Raw genomic sequence first — 13,881 nt, forward strand, 5'->3', positions numbered from 1 at the left:
GTTGGTCTAATCGCTGCGTTGAGTCGACGTTGAGTGAAATCACTTTGATTGACCGTTCAGCTCAAGAAGAAGTGAGGAAAGTAAACAAAAGGCTGAAGTGAAGTGAAGAGTGAGAAACACAGTTGTTATATGAGGTAAGAGTATTTTTCTTTAGCCATTGAGCTCTTTAGCAGAAACGTTTCCTGGTAGTTTGTGTCATTGTTCACTCTTGCACGGTAAAAAAATGTTTTTTCAACAGTGTGTTCTGTGCTAACGGACTGACTCGCATCAAGACGGTTTTCCGGCTTCCTCTTTTTGAATGACGATGACGAACAACCACCGTGTGCTAGAGTAGTTATTTCCTCTCACGCAGGCGCAGAACGTTTGTGACAGTTAGCCGCCAGTTTTAGCGTCTACCGTTTGTTTATGTGCAGCTTTTTGGCTGAGACACGGCGACGCATCAGCTTTTTTATCCACTATTTCTGTGACGTTGGTTTGGTTTGTCTGGGCCTTTACTTTTCCTCCTTTTTGTAATATTTTCTGTAACTAAGCAACTAACTGCAGAATAGACAGTCTTCTACCCGTTTATGCAGGAACGTGAATATTCGTGTGATATTTGTTTTCAGGCGTGTAATTGTGGACGCAGATTTATTCTGGAGGTTGTATTTGTGTATATGTGACGTCAAGCTTTAACCTGGTAAACCAAAGACATCAATTTCAGCTTTGACGCCCTTCGTCTTGCCTTCAGATCACACGCGCCCAGTACCAGAACGGCTTGATGGCGTCCCGTCTGGACAGCACGCCCCAGTCCCCAGAGAGCGGCCACAACACGATACGCCTGGATCAGACCACTCCTCCCGCCAACACCGCTAACACCACCATCACGGACCTGGGAGCAGACTCCACCCCGACGGAGAACGGACCTGACGAGACGACGCTTCTCCTCCTCAACGAGCAGAACTCACCGCACACAGCCAACCACCACAGCCAGCTGGAAAACAGCGTTTGACCCCTCGCCCCCGCCTGCCCGACCCCCCTCCATACTCTTTGCACGCATGCACTACTACGCTCGAATGTATGCTGAGGAGGGGAGGAGTGTGTGTGTGTGTGTGTGTGTGTGTGTGTGTGTGTGTGTGTGTGTGTGTGTGTGTGTGTGTGTGTGTGTGTGTGTGTGTGAGTGCAGACACACTGACATAAACAGACAAGCCATGTGCGTGCATATTGTGTAAATATGCAAAGCTTAAACACACACGCACACATTTCCATCATAAACACTCATGTAAGGTAGTTGAGCGACGTAAAGGAGTATCTGTATGTGTGTGTTTGTGTGTGTTTGTGTGTTTGCACATGCTCCTTAATGTATTAACTCACGACAAACATCTGCAGGACCTGCTTGTCCGGACCAGAAAGCTCCTCCCTCTCTCGCCCATCAATGTTTTTCAGAGGCCTCGCCGATTTGCGGGCTTCGTCCTCTGTGTGTGTGTGTGTGTGTGTGTGTGTGTGTGTGTGTTTTTAAATGTGTGTGTGGCTTCCGATTCACTGTCCCTAATCAGAGACTCAGGGAGACTCCGCCCTCCTCCTCCCCCTCCTCCTGCTCTTTGCCGACGACATACATACATGCAAGTGTGGTCCAACCCGCAAAACGAAACCCGCCGCCGCATGTGTAGCACCCTGCGTCCCCTCCTCACCATCCATACAGCTAGAAGACAAAGACGACCCGAGCATGTCAGCAGAGTTCAAACAAAGTAATATATGTTCCGTAGAAATTTATAGTGAGATATTTATTGATGAATTCTGTGTGAGACGGACACATTTTTGGGGGGGGGGAGGGTTTAAGGTGGATTTCTTTTTTTATTTTTCCTTCTTGTTTCCTGGATAGAAACTGTAAGTAGCCCAGAGCCTTCATCCCAGAGTTGTCAAGAGATTTAGCAGCGATAGACAGCCAGTCTGTATCGTGATTAAGACAATCAATATGATGATTATGAATGTGTTGAATTAAATGTGTAGGGTACGTTAACTGCGCCCCCCCACCCGTCACCCCATGCTCTCAAACAGACGCCTCTGTGTGACGCGCTTTCTTCCCCGGTGCCTCGATTTTTAGTTCTGAAAAGGCAGGTCGTGCAGTTTTTGCAAAGGCGTTTGAGAGCACTTTGACTTGGCGAGCTCTTTTCTGCTTTACAAGCGAGAGGTGTTTGTGTGTGTTTGTGTGTGTGTGTATGTGACCAAAATGGCCGTCACCAGACTTAGTGGGAACAGAAACCAAAAGAGGGAAGCGTGATCACATTCTGACTAGAAAATACTTTAAGAATCAGAGACTTTATTTATTGAGTTCGATACGTGTGTGTACATATATTATTGTCGATGAGGGGGGAGGAGAAATGTGATTTTTATTTTTGCCTCATTTTGAGATTTTACATGTTAAATGTTCGTTTGCATTCAGTGGTTATGTTTGGGGTTTCCTTTTTTTTTGTAAATCAGATTTAGGGGAAGGGGGTCACTCTGAACAGCAAACCTTTGTTATTTGTATTTCTGCAGCCAAACTCGCCGCTCAGCCCCGACATCAGCCAACTTTTTATCAGTTATTACGGGAAACAATGTTGTATATTTTATGATTATCACAATGCATGTTTTTCACAGAACTACACACACTCCAGTTATATTTTACTGTACCTTCTGAGGAGATTTTAAAGGAGAAATCTTTCCTGAAACTCGTAAATTTTGTGTCTTGTGACGGATTTTTCTTTGCCTGATGTCTAGCAGAACCACAGTGAAGTGTCATAGATAATTTCTAAATATATATATATATATATATATATATATACACAACATTAGAAGTAAATCATACATCAGGTTTTTGTTTTTATAACCAAAGACAGACAGCTGCTTTCTAGTTGTTATTTTTGTGCAAAGATATCTATGGTAGAGATTGAGTGCAGCCATAGGGGAGGTTTTTAGTAAGCACTGCCCATACTGTTTTTTGCTGCGCTGTCAGTATCACCAAGTTTTTCTTTTTCTTTTTTTTTTTTACACTTAAAGTTTGATATTTTTCAATCTGGAACCTATTTTCTCTTGTTTTTTTGTTTTTTTTTGTTTTGTTTTGTTTTGGTTTTTTTTGTCTAAGTGACTAATGGAGACATCAATTTTTGAAGCTGGGCCATGAATGAGTGAGACGGCTGCAGACGGCAGTGGTGAAACAGGCTGCAAACCTAAGCCTGTCAGCGGCAGAAATAAACACTTTTAGTGGACGAAAATTTACTGCGAACATGCCAGAAGGGGTTTAATTGGAGCTTGTTTCATAGCTGCAGTCTGCAGCAGTCTCACTCAATACTGGACCTACTTGAAGAATTGTTGTTCCCATTAGTCATTTAGACACAAAAACTCAGGAAAATAGAGTCCAGGTTTAAAAAATTACTTAATATATACTAATAATTAATTAATATACTTAATACACATAAATCGCAGGTGAATCCAACAAGTTCCCGGGAAACATAGGGTAAATAATACAAGGTGAAGGGAAGTGGGTTCACCAAAAACATTTTTGTAACTTAATTTCAGAGGCACACGTCATCACAAACGGAATATTTCTGAGTTGGTAAAGTTAGATTTTTTTTTGTTTAATGTTGCTGCTTTTCTGAGATCAACAGCATCAGATCCTCAACCAACAGTTTCAACATCTGTCAGTGAAAAGAACAGTGTGGAAGTAAAACTACTGAAGCACGGCAAATATGACGTTTCATTCTCCAGCCAAAATTAGGATTCCTACTGTCCTAAAAGAGGACTTTTGAAGCACTTTTATTTCCATTTTCTGAAATGAATCTGAAACAAAATGCTTGACACGAGAAGGTGGCTTCATGACTGTTTCCAGATTGATGAGCATGACTTGGTGCTGTGAGGTTTTCAGTGGGAAAAACTTAAATGTCACAAGTGTTTCTAGAGAAGAAAGAAAGCAACCTCCCTTTTTAGTCAGTAAATTTCAGGTTTCGATATTGGTAAATATATTTCTCAAAAACCCATTTACATAAAAAAGGTTTTGCCTTTCAAATGAGCACGTGAATATCATGTGAAGCAAGCAGCCGGTGTCTTGGAGTAGCCAAGAGCATTTATTTGAATCCCTTTCTGTGATGTGTTTGAGTACGAGACGACTTTCTGCCAAAGACTCCAGCCGTGATGATCTACAGAATAATCGACGGGGTGGTTTATGGGCTGACGCGTTCTGGTGTTTTGTCTTTTCAACATTATGCCAACGATGCTACGATTTATCTACAAGTTACTGTTATTTGAGCTCAGCTCGATGCTTTGTCAGTTAACATGGGGAATGCTCTATTCAAGTCACAGTGGGGTTTTTTTTTTTTGTTTTTTAACTAAATGTTGGAGGCCGTTCTGGAGGCTCTCTGAGCTCGTAACACAGTGTGCCTCACACTGCCTTAAAAACACTTCAGTTTGAGTCTGGTGTCCAGTTTACCTGATCCTTTAATACACTGTGGTACTGTCCAATTTATTTATTTTTAACTGGAAAATGTTCACAGTTAAACTGATCACACACTAAAATCACATCAGACTGTATTTTTTAGAACATTACTGGTTGAGTTAAACTTTAGTGGGCGAAGCCAAGAAGTTCGCTCACTAGCAAAGAGGGCAAAAGATGGAAATCTGGTCAGAATATAAATAAGAAGAAAAACTAAAATACTATTTTTTTATGCACTGGTGATTAAAGTTTGATTAAATGTTAAAGTGATTTAATTTTTTTTTTTTTTTTTTGGTGAATATTTGATTGACTGTGTCATGTGCAGGTCGTTTTATGACAGATCAAAACCAATTTAATGTTTAAGATAATCTTAATTCTTCAGTCATCTACTTTTCATGAATATCTCAATAAAACTTCTGTATTTCAACCCAATCTTCAGAAAAATGTTGGAACTGTACATTTCTGCAAAGCACAGAACCCTAACATTCGCACATTATTATATATAAGTTGAAACTCAACATTATAACGGCACTTGGGGTAACGTGTTGTTAGGTTTTGGCACTAAGAACACTTGGTTATGGTTAGAAAAAGATCATGGTTTGGCTTAAATACCCAGTTTTGGTGAAACAATCCCTGCTGCAAATGCATAAATGTCACAGTAAAAAACAACCCATTTTTGTGCCTCTATTCTGACTCGCTAAACAATATCATGTTGCTAAAAAACAGTACATCCGGAGCCTAATTAGTCACTAGAAACGCAGCAATGACTCCCTGAATTACTCACGCTTTTGTTTTCTTTGGTCTCAAACAGCCGTCTGCAGCCTGGCTGACAAAGTCAGCTCATATGATTATATGATACGATTGAAACATGGAGTGTCATAAATATTGACTGATACACATTTATTCTCAACACTGAAAATGGTTTTAATACTAATTTCCTGCAGCATCATTACCAGCTGCGCTTCCTCGCTCTCATTTATTGTTAATGTTTTCTACGGTCATCGTGCTGTTCTCCGCTACTAAACCAAAAAAGCAAAATTGTGGTTGTCATGATAATAACCTTGTCATATTTATCTTTTAATTTTAAAAAAATAAAATTTGATGCCTTCAATTTCAATTTTGCCCATCAAATATTGCTGTTTTCAAGGTATTTTATGGAAGTTAAAAATTTAAGATTTGCAACAACGTGCGAATGTAACATATTCGAAGTCTGCAGAAACGTACAAAGCCAACATATTCTTCTGATAACTGGGCTTTTTATTTTCTTATAAAAAGTTTCTTTTGATTTTGAAAAGCAGGAACATTTTTATGAGGTTTAGTGTTGATATTCACATCCCAAAGAAAAATGGGTAGGTACTGTGCTGGACTGTTATCATTCAAAAACCACAACTCCCATGAGGCCTTTAACATGCCAACAGCTGCAGCCCAAATTGTGACTATAACAATCGGTGCGTTATTTTGTGATTCGGTAGTTTGCCAATCTCAAATCTTCAGAGAAAAGGCTGGATTTAATCATTGATCCAAAGTAAATCTTTTAAATTTAATCCTAACATTTATGTATATAACCTTGCACATGTTCACCATCTCTCTTCCAAATGATGAGATGTTTGCTGGTACCAAAACAAAACGCAACTCCAAAATTTCCTCTTACCATGTATGGGAGGCCGTGGCTAATTCCTGGTGCAGTCTGTGGAAATATTGGATTTGAAGATTGGTTTCTCCTGGAGGGAAGCGTTGCATCATTTCGGGCAGACTGTCTGTAAACTCACGGAAGTACCTTTGTAGATACAATCTGCTGCCTGATAACAGGATTTAAAAGTCTTTCTCTCGGGTTTCTATATGGTTAGCTTTATGACTCAGTCTGTCGGACATGCAGGGAGTGCTGAGGTCATAAAACTGGATAACAAGAATGGCTTATACAAGCTGTTAAAGACTGAAAATATAGTCATCTGTTTTACCTGAAACCTTTGAAATACTGAGCGACATCACTTTTGTGCTGCTGTCAGATGGCTTTCACAAGTATTTAAACCTTTGAACCCTAAACATCTTTCAGAAACATGGGAATAAAGGCAATGAGCAACTTGGCAAGAAATGTTACACAGTTTGTAAGAAATTAGTAGATTTAGGAAATTATTTTTAAAAAGCTAGGGGAAAACATCTAAACTATATTTAAAATTATCGTAATTGTATGTTTGAAATTATGTTATAAAATTGTTGTGGTTTTTAAGTACTTTTTCAGATAATTTTTAACTTCCTTTTTTTTCTTTTTTTACTATTACAAACATTTTCAGGTAATTTTCTTCTATTTTTAAGTAATTTCTTGCATCTTTTCTGCATTTGTTTCTCATTGCCTTCTTCCAATATTTTTGAAAGACATCAAAGCCAATTTGCTGAGGATATCCAGCTCAGTCATAGTACCTGTTTATCTTAGAAAACACCAGCAACGTGTTTATTCTTCTGAGAAAGAGAAAAAACTATATGAATATAAAAGTCCCAGTTAGTTTCAGCCAGTGATTTTATTCTGAAAGGTTCTGATGTTTAACTCAACCAGTTGGTTTCTTGCAGCTGTTTCTAACAAATGTTCACGTTTTCAAAGAGAACTCCACATTGTTCTCCATTTTTTTAAGGAGGGGTTGCAGGAAGTTGAAACAGCTCGGACTCTTCTGTGATTTAAAAATAGAAGCACTTTAGCAAGGAAAGCAGTATTTCCCAAATTACCACAAATTTGCCAAAGTTGCCGACTCAAGTTGACTGTACTGGTGTTCATTCCTGAATTATTTCTTACACACACTCTCTCATTTCAAAGAACTGTTTTTGTTCATTTTGTTGATTTTTATGGCTGAGATTGTTTTTGTTTATGTGCCCCCCCTCCCTCATTCATTAAATTGTACTGGGTTTGGGTTCCTTATGCGTGTGTGTGTGTGTGTGTGTGTGTGCGTGCGTGCGTCTGTGAATCTTTTTTTTTTTGTACCTCAGAACACTGTTAGTAATTGTGGTAAACGACAGTCTTCTTTTTTTTTTAATCTATCATGAGTTTAATTTGGGAACAGAGTGAATGGAGCGACTTGTGTTTTTGGGAGAAATAAACTGATTGTCCTTCATTCTCTCTGGCATGCTGTAACTTAAAAAACAACAACAGAGAAACAAGGTGTAAATACTGTTTTATAATTTCTGTCTTAATGAGTTTTGAAGATGAAGAAAGTTATTAATAAACCCGAGATATATTTCTCTATGGATCTTTGTGATTGAGTTGATTTCTTCAGAGGACTTTTGCACTTTTTATTCCGCAATAAAACCTGTTTGCATAAAAAGGGGACAGTGACAAGTGTTGAAACCAAAGGCAATGTTTTTTTTTTTTTTTCAAAAACAAAGGAGGAAGGCATTAACCTACTGAGCAAGACAGGGGCCAAACATCAGCAAAAAAAAAAATAATAATAGAAAAATAGTTGCAAGAAAAGTACCTGAGAAAAAGCCAGAAATCAAAAAAGAAAATGACCTAGAAAAATGCTGAAAAAAATTTACATATTTTATTATGTGTTTTTTTTCTCTGTAACATAACCAAGATTACAATTATGATAATTATAGATATAGGTTTCTGGACATTTTTGCCCCTTTTTGGATTATTTTCTAAAAGTCCTCCCCTCTTTTTAAAATCATTTTTCAGGTAAAAAATTCTTGTAATTTGTGGGACATTTCTTGCTAAGTTGATCACTGCCTTTTTTTCCCTTTGTTTTCAAAAGAAGCCAAATTTTGATGTTGATCCAGGCTTCAGAGGGTTAAAGGGCAAATACAGTACAATAAAGGAATGAAGGATAAATGAGCAAAAAAGCACATGCTGGTAAATATTACTTAAAGTGGGCTTTTTTTAGTTTAACAGGTGTATTGGTTAACTTTTTTGGAAAAAGGGTTCTCTCTATTCTTAACAACTATTTTAAAGTTCAAAGTAAAGCATGAAGCTTCATTTTTATGCCAGCGATAGCCGTGGCCAAAAGCTTTATGTTTTGGGATTGTCTGTACGTGTCATTCATGTGACAGTGATATCTCAGGAATGCCTTGAGGGAATTTCTTCAAATTTGGCACAAACGTCCATTCGGACTCAATGATGAACTGATTCGATTTTTGGCAGTCAAAAGTCAAAGGTCACTGTGACCTTGGATCCATCTTGTTCTTCTGAATTCGATATCTCATAAACACCTTGAAGGAGTTTCTTTAAATTTGGCACAAACATCCACTTGGACTCAAGAATGAATGGTTTAAAATGTGTTGGTCAGAGGTCACTGAGAACTCACAAAATATGCTTTTTGACCATAGCTCAAGAATTTTATGCGCTAATTATGACAAAATTTCACATAAATGTCTAAGGGATATAATAATAAAAAAGTGGCCCCATGTACAGAGGCTGAGTCCTCCCCCGGCCTCGGCCCTTTGCTGCGTGTCGTCCCTTCTCTCTCCTCCTTTCACACGTATACTCTTTCCTATCAAATAAAGCAGAAAAAGCCACAACATTTTTTTTTTAAAAGAAGATCAACTTAATTGAGCATAATTCTATTTTTATTTATTTTTTATTTATTTTTATTATATTTTATTTATTATTTATTTATTACTTTATATTTATATTTTTTTTAATTTTTTTTTATTTTTTCTTACTGCCTTTATTTGGTTTCAGGCCCCCAAGAGTTTTGATGTTGTTGTCGATAAGCTTTATATAACATTTAAACACTTAATTTTTAAATATTCAACCATATCTTTAAAGTTTTTCCAGTTCAGGATGAGGAGGAATTCTGTGGTATTTTTCCTTCCTCTGTCGTTGTTGGTGTGTAATAATCTTTGAAGCAGATTTACTCACCTACATGCGTAACAGACAAATCAGATAACATTTCCATCTGTTAGACAACAATGATGATGACACGCAGTTATTGCTGATTAGATCGGCAGATGTGGATGGCACATGTCGGCCGGGGGTGGACGAGGAAGTGAGAGTTTTGGGAAGCGGGTTGTTCCTCCTGTCCTCTTGCATCACTGGGAATTTTGTTTGTCAAACTGGCTCTGCAGGGTGTTACTGACTGAATCATTAACAGCTGATATTCCATAGGAGGAAAAAAGATGGATATTACAACACAGTGTTTAATTACACCGCAACTGATGGAGCTTCCGGATATTTATGAGGGCGAGTACAAACCTGTTGTTTGAAAACAGAAAACACAAGATTCCTTAATTGGACATCTCTCATCACATTGTTCTAACCGCATCCACCACCACTGCCACCACTCCCCCAGAGGGCTCAGCTGAGGATTTAGGGTGACGGAGAACCACCACACCCTCCTGTGTTAATCCGTACTGAGGTTTTGTCAGGCCAGAAGTTCCCTCAAGTCTTACTACGACGTTACTCAATTTTAAACATTCATAAAATCACAGATAAGAGGGAAAAAGGATATTTTATTTGAACAAAAGTCATTATACCTTAGTGAGAAAATACTCCTGCATCTCTAATTTGACTAAAGTAGAGGTAAAGAGGCATTACCAGGTAAATGTACATTAAATCACAGATGTAAAGTACTCATTAGAAATTAGAGTGGCTTCTGTTAAAGTTTTGCTTCAGTGAATAATAAGATAAGATAAGATTTGCTACGCTACAATACACTAAAATACAATAAAATACGTTAAGATCAAGTAAAATAAAATGCATTAATATACGATACGATACAATGCGATGCAATACGATACGATATGATGCAATGTGATATGATACAATAAGATATGTTATGATACATTCAGTTGATCACCGCCTTTTTTTCCTTTGTTTTCAAAAGAAGCCAAATTTTGATGTCGATTCAGGCTTCAGAGGGTTAAAGGGCAAATACAATACAATAAAGGAATGAATATATGTTATGATACATTCAAATATTATAATCATTTTTTGATTTTGACAGGGGAAATCTAGTTGTTGCATACAACTAAAATAAGGATAAAAGTAAAAAATAAATAAAAATAAAACTATACAAGACACATTTACAAAGTCACCAGTGAATGTAAAGTAAGTAATGATACTAAGTGTCTGTATTAATTCATCAATTAATGCTAAGAGAACAATTGAGCAATATGTAGAATATGTAGTATCTGAGATGAAGTTTCATCATTGATTGTTTCATTTAGGCCTAATTTTGATTTGTGATTCACATTTTCCTGTCCTCATATTTAGCTTTTTATTCTTGAATTTTTTTAAATTTAAATTTCTTGCTTGTCTCTCATCTTTTGACTGTAAAGCACTTTGAATAACATTTGTCTATGATAAGATGCTATATAAATAAACCTGCCTTGCCTTTTTCCCGGCTTTATTATTCTGCCCAAATTAAATTCTGCCGTCTTTCAGATGATGAGTAAAATAATCCCTGTTAAGTGTCTAGTCATGTGTTAATAGTTCAAAATTATGCATAGTTGTTAAAATGGCTTTTCAATTTCAAAGTACAAATTCGTCACTCGTTTTTTTTTTTTTGTTTTTTTTTTGCAGAATAACCCAACTTCATATATTTTCAAATTTCAGTAACTCCATTGTGAAATTTAATACTTTTGCTCACTTCCTCCAATTTAACAAGAAAAGATAACTGATAATGGGATGTGAAAGTGCTGCTCTGATGCTGAGAGATGCCAAAAGGAGACAGCAGCCATTAGATAACTGTGAGTCACACAGAGGGAGAGCACCAGCATGTCAGTGCGGTTAATAACACACCCTGCCTATTACACACATACGCACACACATAAAATATTTCCACAACTTTCCTGCTGATCAGGCTGCACTCAATGATCAAACGTCAAACAAGGTGGTCCTGATTTTCCAGCTTTTGCCCCAGGTTCCTGAGAAGGTTTAATAATAATGAAAATAAAGATAATTAAAATGATAATAATAATGATGATGATGATGATGATGATGATAATAATAATAATAATAATAATAATAATAATAATAATAATAATAATAATAATAAACTTAAAAATAATGATAAAGACTTTTTAAAAAATCTACGTCAAAAGTGTCCTTTTAACTGCACTATAAAATCTGAAAAAGTTGATTTTACTTTTAGAAAATCTAAGAAACTGGTTGCCTTGAAAAATATGAGTAAATATAGCTATCATACTTAATTTTTGTTTACTTTATATCTAATGTTAAGTTGACTTAAAAGTTAGTTGTATTTACTTAATTCTGTGGAGTTGTTGCAACTTAAAAATAACATGTTTAATTAAATCAATCCGTCTAATTTTTAGCAACTTTAATAAACCAAGTTTACTGTGCTCGTTACCTGTATTCTGCTGGCTGCAATAGTCAGTCATATTTGTATTTTCTTAAACATGTTAACAAAACACAACTCACAGATCTCCTAAATTCAGCATTGTCATGATCAAGTTACGGCAAACTAACTAACTTCAAGTTGTTAACGCTTAGTATTAAAGAAAAATTATTTTTATAAAAGAGTAAGATTATTCCGTGAGCGAAAAAAAATGGGATAAATGGGAGTTTTTTGTTTGTTTTATTTTCTCCGAAACTGACGTGTTTCCATTAGACGTATTTTAAATTTGCAGTCTCAGTTCGCTAATGGAGTAATTGAAAGATGACATGTGAGCTCTGAGTTTCAGACTCGTTAAGGTCACAGGTGAGTCGTTGACCCACCTGGCCGTCATGTGGCTCGTCAGGGTTAAATTGGTCCAGGTGTGAACAGGTGTTAAACCCTCTGGGGAGAGAACTCAGGACTGCTTTGTAGGTGGGTGATACGTGTTGTCAGAGGACTGAGAAGTTGGATTACTACCTAACATAAACATCTGTGTACCACAGAGTTTATTTTCTGCGATATCCAAAATCTAATGGAGAGATCCCCTGGGCTTTTAGAGGAGGGAACCAAGGCGATGCTAACTTCTGCATCGGCCTACAGAAAAATGTCGTCCCTGCAGCGCTCTGTACGTCCGCATCCTTGTGCGGCATGTTTAAAACAAGGCAGTTCAAGTGTTTTTAATGAGACAATGTTTTTTTTTTTTGGTCTGTTAGCTCAGTTTAGCAAAAGTTTGGAATCTCCTTGAATGCTGATGCCTTCATGTGCTCCTCGTAAATGTTGTATTTGCCGTATTTAGGAGTTACAAGAACATGAACAGCCCTCCAAAGCTGTAATTAGGAGTGGGAAATTGGGATATTTCCATGACACTCGAGTTGCTGAGTTTTGAGTTTTGCGTGACGTTTCAGGGCAGCAGAATTGGTGGAAATCATGGAAACAGTGTCAACAGATTTTTTGTTGTATTTAAGTCTGCAACACTTTAAGCCCCTTTATATACACTGAAACAACAGGAGCATAAAGTGAGCTAGCTCAGCAAATATTAGCTAATAATAATGTTATTTTTTATTTTTGACGTTTTCATTTCGACTGCACAGATAGGAAGTATGATAATTCTGGGAACCATGTGAAGGCAGCATGTGATCAGGGATTGTCAGATGAATGTAGTATGGACTGAAAAATCAGTTTAAACCTGTTCGGTTTATCCACACTGTGTAGACTGCAGAGGGCCCAAAGAAAAATACTTTTCTAAATATTTAGAGTCCAGTTCCAACATTATGGTTCAGTAATGATCGATGGTCAATAGAGTGGTGAAGTAATGAGTCCCAAAACGTGGAAGTCTGTTAGTCTTTGAGCACTTACGGTTCCCTCGTCTTAAAGTCTGCGGGTTTTTTGAAAGGGTTTTCGGTAAAATGCCTTAAATGAGGTCTCTGATTTACACAGGCTAAAGGTTTTTAGACGTTTTGTTCTGCAACATAAATAACATCCGCTTAAACACGATTTTGAACTTTTAAGGTTTTACTCGTCTTAAAAAAGACGGTTACGAACAAGTGGCTAAAACGGCCTACAGTGTTTGTCAGGAACATTAGACGTCATCACAGCGGACACAGAAACTCAGTAAACCCACTTGTCTGCCTTTACAGTTTTACAGAGTCGCACTCAAACTTGTAGATTTATCTGTTTATAATATTTTTCTATTGTGTTTTTACAGTGTTTTTACTTGTGACATTTAAGTAATGGGACCGCGATGTTGTTCATGTATAGCCTAACAATAGGTTTTTGCTTCTGGTGATTTCATTTATGCTTCAAAACACACAAAAGTGGTGTTCATCTGTGAAGATTATCATGCCAAACAAAATGTGTAAGTTTCATAAACTTGGAACTCGTGTGATGTCAACTTCCTGGTTGGCCTACAAAAATACGTCATCCCTTCACCACTCTAAGATCAGCCCAATCACCAGAGGAAAGTGGCATTGAACATCTCTGCAAACCATTGATATGGTGCATTTTTACACATCATACGTTTCATAAGAACGTTTCTAAAGTGACGTACTGTATGAGCTGAAATTATCAATGGGAGCTGGAGAGGATGGTCGAGGGCATGCAGACCACTGCTCAAGA

At 37.2% G+C, this 13,881-nt stretch overlaps 1 protein-coding gene across 2 annotated transcripts in view; it reads left to right on the forward strand.

Moving 5' to 3' along the window:
• The window catches only part of cnnm4b (cyclin and CBS domain divalent metal cation transport mediator 4b), a 62,718-nt gene extending 55,040 nt beyond the window's left edge, over positions 1-7,678 (forward strand). For both annotated transcript variants that reach the window (XM_088076389.1, XM_042487763.2), the window contains one exon: positions 728-7,678. In XM_088076389.1, the coding sequence (XP_087932515.1) occupies positions 728-988 (261 nt within the window). In that variant the 3' untranslated portion in view covers positions 989-7,678. The remainder of the gene's footprint in view (positions 1-727) is intronic.
• The last annotated feature ends 6,203 nt before the right edge of the window (positions 7,679-13,881 follow it).

Source organism: Plectropomus leopardus, chromosome 4 (assembly GCF_026936395.1).
Source record: "Plectropomus leopardus strain MGB_pleo_1.0 chromosome 4, ASM2693639v1, whole genome shotgun sequence".
Classification (NCBI taxonomy): Eukaryota; Metazoa; Chordata; class Actinopteri; order Perciformes; family Serranidae; genus Plectropomus; species Plectropomus leopardus.